At 40.8% G+C, this 6,000-nt stretch overlaps 1 protein-coding gene across 1 annotated transcript in view; it reads right to left on the bottom strand.

The window, feature by feature from the left end:
- LOC120531269 (receptor-type tyrosine-protein phosphatase-like N) overlaps positions 1 to 6,000 on the bottom strand; it is a 119,905-nt gene continuing 113,905 nt past the window's right edge. Inside the window, exons 20-23 of the mRNA XM_039756525.1 lie at positions 4,082 to 4,135; positions 2,286 to 2,350; positions 1,915 to 1,988; positions 1 to 1,824 (exon numbers count right to left, since the gene is read on the bottom strand). Of these exons, the coding sequence (XP_039612459.1) occupies positions 1,753 to 1,824; positions 1,915 to 1,988; positions 2,286 to 2,350; positions 4,082 to 4,135 (265 nt within the window). The 3' untranslated portion in view covers positions 1 to 1,752. The remainder of the gene's footprint in view (positions 1,825 to 1,914; positions 1,989 to 2,285; positions 2,351 to 4,081; positions 4,136 to 6,000) is intronic.

The raw sequence follows: 6,000 nt of genomic DNA, 5'->3' as shown, positions 1-6,000 counted from the left end.
CACAACTTCACAAATAAACTTTATTCACATCAAGATACAAAATAAATATATATATATATATATATATTTTTTTATAGAAGTATTTTTCCATTTGTTTGCTACTGGAATACAGCAAGCAATACTACATTAATAACCTCCACAATAATTAGAAGAGCACAGCACTAATAATGACCCTGGGACCAAGGAAGCAGCCTTTAAGGTTAAGTTGAGATTGAACAAAGTGGGAAGTGCTGGGCAGCCATTTGGATGGACGGCCTTTGTGGCTCCAGTCCCGTTTTCTATTATCTGTGCCGCTGCCGACTACCTCTTCATACACGACTGGCACCACAGTCAGCAATCCAGTCGGCAAAGACTGCAGTTCAGTGTTGGCACCCACAGTGTTTTAGATTTAACATGCTGAGGAAGGGACTTCTGTACAGAAATAGGCTTGAAAGAGCCAGCAGCTAAAGAAATGAAAATGTCAGCCTTCTGTCCACTACAGGAGTGTTGCACCCTTAAGGAGAGGCTGTCCTGCAATGTGAAGGAGTGGAATTGTAAGGGTTATGGTATGTCCAGAGTTCAGGGGCTGCCAAAAGTGTTGCTTGGCAAAGAAAAAGCAGAGCTGTGGCCTGCAGTTAAAGGCTTCTTGACTACCTGCCAGTACCGTGAGCAGTGCTGTCCACCTGCATCAGACTTGCTTCTGACTTAAAGGGCTAAACCTGAGCTGGTAGAGAAGATGTCACCAGTGTCTTACTCTCAAAGCCTATGGCTCAAGGCTGCCGTCCACACCACCAAGCCCAACAGCCAGCAGGGATTTTACCGGATTTTATGATTTTATGCTGAATGCCGGGGTCCGTGAAAAATTAAGTTTTGTCACACAGTCTACAGGAGCTTTAAAGGCAGACCAATAAGATTGAAGCACCCAAACATTTCAACTGCACCACCTGAAAAGCACTGCTTTCAAAGCTATGCCCAATCACCTCAATGTTACAGCGCAAACGTAACTAACGGTTTTGCCCGACTCTCCAGACTTTATAAGATTACAATAAATGACCAAACTTCAACCTCTTAAAGCATTAAAGTGCCTGCTGGTAAATTCAACCTATTATGCCCCAGAAATGCCAGCTGGACATTTTAAAGAGGTATCCTCCCTCCACTGTACACATTGTGATTTTTTCAGAGCGCTCCACTTGTTTTTATGTGCTTCAAAAAAAAATCCAGTTATATTTTATTCAATGCAAAATAAGCAAGTATAATGTAACAGGAGCTGGAAACACAGCGTGCCCAAAGGCTCCGGGTGTTGTTTATCGAAAATGAAGCCAAAGAAATTTTAAAAACCCAACGGCAGAAACTTCCTGACACCCTGCAAGGCACTGAGCAAGGAACGACCTGTAGTGTCTAGAATTGCATATCCTACTGTAAATGTTAAATGATTTGGAGTAATTTCTGCACACAGTAGGCTCCTTCACCATAAGTAATAAACGGCACCGGCAGGGGTTAAGGTGTTTCATTGTGTCAATCAATCAACCTACCAAGCTTAGCAGTGCATTTCATGGTGTACTCCATCAATCAACCTAAAACAACCACAAGCCTTATTCTGACATTTTGTGAAATCTGAAACAAAAAAAAAATGCAGTGGGATTTTACAGAACATTTTCCTCCAAACTCCTCCATTAGAGTTCAGACGGCTGGAGAATAGAAATCAGATAGATATGCTTTGGGATGGATGTATGGGACTGTACAGCATGGGTCCCCCTCCACTCCGTGTTGGTTTCACTGTGGCAAGGCTTTCAAAATGGCATTCACCTCCTCTGCGACAGCTGTGAGCGCAAACTCAAACTGGTCCTACAGAAGGGAGAAAAACAGTGCTTCACAATCGTGTCATAAAAATGCAAGAGGAATTATGGCTCGTGTTGACAAAAAGGGAACTCGCACCTTAGTGCGCACCATGCCAGGCCTCTGATCACGAATGTGCTCCAGGGTTGCAGCAATGTCAATCTCCTTAACACCTACAAACAGAGCACAACAAGAGATCATAAGCCTTAGAATTCTCCCAGCTAACCAGCACAGACTCTGAAACTGAAGCAGCCGCACTTGCTCATTTTTTACTTTCTACTGACAGGTTTTCTTACGAGCACAAACACCATCTGAGTAGAAGGTGTTTAGAAAAGATTCGTTCTGAGCACTTGTTCAGTTTGCTGAGGGAGTCCTGCTGCATGTGGTCACACTGCCCGGCAATCTACATCACACAGATAGAAAGTACAAAATGGTGACTTGGGCAAATACCACTACAAATAACAGCTCACCCTTTGCCATGCGATTGAGGACCATATCAATCAGAATGTAGGTTCCAGTACGCCCAGCTCCATCACTGAAGAATAAGAAACAAACCAGTCAGCTTTCCAGTTAACAGAAACTCGGCTCACCACTGCATCATCATCGTCATCATATTTTGAATTGTGCGTAAGTGAAACTCTAATGGGGGGGTGACACAATCACTTCTACTTGAACATTTGATTACAGTGCCATGGAAAACAGCAGACATCTTCAGATTTAAAATACTCTGGAATAAATAAAATAAAATGATACTTTTCTGTTTTCTCTCATGAGCACTGCTCTGTGCTTATCTGTACCAAAAGTAGCTAATTACAGTTCCTCTAGCCCAGCGGTTCTCAAACTGTGGGGCGCGCCGGCATCGAATAAATGAACAAGACATCAAAATGATTTTTTTACATTTTTATTTCAAATTTAAATTTGCAAGTATATAATCACAACGAATGCATTATAACTAAAATTAAAATAAAACATTGCTAAGGCATAGATCTAATGACTAATATGTGCCTTCTTTAAAAGTACAAAGCCTGTCCAGGTTTGGTTTGATATTCAAGATCGACACTCTGAGCTCCTTTTCTATTTGAAGTTTGTTTCTGTGACGAGCGGCGCCGCTGCTGCTGCTGCTTTTATAGTCGCGTATTTTCAATCCAGAAAGTTTGAGACGTATTGGTATCTGTCACGAACATTTGGGTAACAGTAGATCAGGTGATAATGCGGCGCGGCTGCTCCACATTGGCAGCGTAGCCAATATTGCCAAATTGAGTTAAATAATTGACTGCGTATTGGGTTATTTTCATGATACAACTAACAGCGGTATAATATTTGTCGGATGAAAATACGTTCGTCTCGCGCAGATTGACTTCATCGGTGTCCTCGATTTTTAAAAATTAAAACATATTTAATCATTTCTTTACATAAAAAATAATTAAATAAGAATAAATAATGTATTCTTTGTTTTTGGAATTAGAATTACTACCAAAAACCACACAAAGGCATTTTAACAGTTATTAAAGCACTTTAAAAAAAAAATAAATTGCAAATATTTCATCGAAGTTAGCCGAACACATGCAAATCGTATGGAAGTAAAAATGATAGGATACCGCGACCCCGCACGAGTATCATACCTTTGTAGTTTGCATCATGGGTTATTCTCATCTATCTTGTATGATGCAGTGGGCACAGAATTATTCCAGGTAGAAACGGGAGGGGGGCACGAAATATGAAAGTTTGAGAACCGCTGCTCTAGCCAACAGTAATGCCTACAAACCCTCCATTTTTGGCCATACATAAAAAGCTATATTTTAATTAAATAAGCCAGAAGGAAAAGTGCTGGAGCCAAAGAAATGACCTGCAGGACCACCCAAAGGAACTGCAGCGTTTGACTCATCAGCTAAACTGTAGACGACCCATCCAGATACAGCGGGCATCCAGATGAAAATGGCTGGACTGTGAAAGGTAAAGGCTACCACCACAGTGCTGCAGAGAGTGGCCTTGCTGGCTTAACTCACAGTGTCAGGAATGCATGAGGGAGCCATCACTTCTGACAAAGGAAGCAATTAGCAAGAATCCATGTTTATTTCTATACAAGGGAGCTTTGCATTCCCTATGAGTTGTATGCTGGTTCAAGTCTTTTAAGGCAACCCTTCAATTGCAGATAAAAAGAAGTCATTCTTCTAAAGATAGGCATGAGTGGCAGGGGTGGGGCAGAATCTCACACTGTCTTGAGCTTTTTTCGCATACAAGAGACAAGAGACGAGATCCACTTTACCTGCAGTGTACGATTATCGGACAGGATCGGCCCCTGTAGCATTTATTTACTTTCCTGAAACAGAGAAACAGAAGTCAGTTACTTCCACATGAAGGAACCTCAATGAGCTCAATAAAACTAGTCGATAATGCTACATGTACGTGTAAGCAGTTATTATATTGAAGTTATGAAGTTGCTACTGTCTCCACCTCCACCTACTAACACTAATACTAATGTAAAAGAGACATTTAACTAGTTAAAAACAAATGACCTTGACATGGGGTTTTCCAGACCTGACTTTTTCTCAAAGCCAACTGGCCATTTTGAACTTAAATACATAAGGAATTAATGCATACATACACATTACTGTGTTTGCGTTTTAAAATTTTTGAAGAACTCCATTTATATACCTTTTCACTGCCACAGAAAACCAGCATGGAGACATCACACTATCAAATCCTAATACAGACTGCATTTTCACCAGAAAAATGCCAGCCTGCCTCTCCAAAGGCTCAGTGTGGCTGCCATTCACATGAGCTGTTGCTGTGGACCTGGAAATCTTTTCAATCTAAATATAAGACATTAGCTCTGATGATCATCTTACACCATCAAATAAAAAGACACAGGTATTGTTTTGTGAGTTACAGATCATGACATCTCAAAAGCTGCAATCCACAAGTTAACAATACGACTGGTGTTTCAGCATAGCAAATAACAGGATGGCATTAATACCACCAATTACGACATTTCGATACTGTTTCTTGCATAAGCTTGAAGTCTGTGTAAGGACAGCATCGTTCACACAGGCTCTTGTAGTACTTCTCTTAACTAGGTTACTTAGGCCACTGTGAGCGAAGGGCTTTTCATTTTCACAAGATACTCCGAGCTAGCAGAAACCTCAGTACAACATAACACTTCTAAACCTAAAGGGGTTTGAGGAGGAAAGTGCACAGGGAAATAGAATTCAAGGAGACCATGAGTAAGAGCTCGTCGTCAACCAGGAGGAAGTTCCAGTGATGCTCCATGCAGCAGCCACAGCTGCCAATGATCACTTTTGTGACTATGCAACTGGACTCTGATTACTAGCTGCAAATCACAAAAATGACACTGACAGCTGTGCGTCTGACGGTACTGAAAGGACCTCCATCAGAGAGCCAGCTTCCCACTGGTTAAACTGGAAAGTCAGAGGGAAAAATGGAAGCAAGGTAGTATACTGGTTGTAATAAGAGAAAGGGTGTATGAAGGGCAGGTAGAAAATACAGGCAGGAAGTTATGAAGAACAGAGCAAAACAGACACAACAAACAGAAGAAGGAAGGTATTTGACGGGTGGACACACGTGAAAAATAACAGATAAGAAGTGAGATCAGTGAGGACATCAAGGTACAAAAAGGGAATGCGAGTCAATGGTCAAGGCTTAGTTAAGACAAGTGTTAAGACCTTAGAAGCACTCAAAACCATTAAATGTGCAGTCATGTGAAATGCCACAACCCTTGTGCTCATTCTGACTGATTACTGGGCACTGGAGTACCTTGCTAGAACTCTACCTGTACTACCAAAAGTGTGAAAACTGAGGAAGAATAAAGACTGCAAAGAGCAGGTGTTTCATCTGTCAACAGCCAACATCTATTTTCTGAACACACATTATTTCCCTTTTCAAAATTACAGAAATTTAAACTAACCAAACAACATTAGGTTCACAGCAGAAAGTAACCCTTAAAAGGATGTAGGTTTAATTTGCATACACAAAAGCAGCTGTCCTTCACTCATTCTGGCTCAATCTATTTTAATATTGACAAACCCTTAAGATTGAAAGCATTTATAAATAGTATACACAAAACATGCAATTTGTACATAATATATAGGCATATTTTTGTTTTAGATTCTTATTGCTCCTAATAGTCATAGTATACCCTTGCAGACCTCCAGCTAGACTTTACAT

Source organism: Polypterus senegalus, chromosome 6 (assembly GCF_016835505.1).
Source record: "Polypterus senegalus isolate Bchr_013 chromosome 6, ASM1683550v1, whole genome shotgun sequence".
NCBI classification, from domain to species: Eukaryota; Metazoa; Chordata; class Cladistia; order Polypteriformes; family Polypteridae; genus Polypterus; species Polypterus senegalus.
Note: the sequence above shows the minus strand (reverse complement) of the source record. Positions and strands in the feature narration are given on the sequence as shown.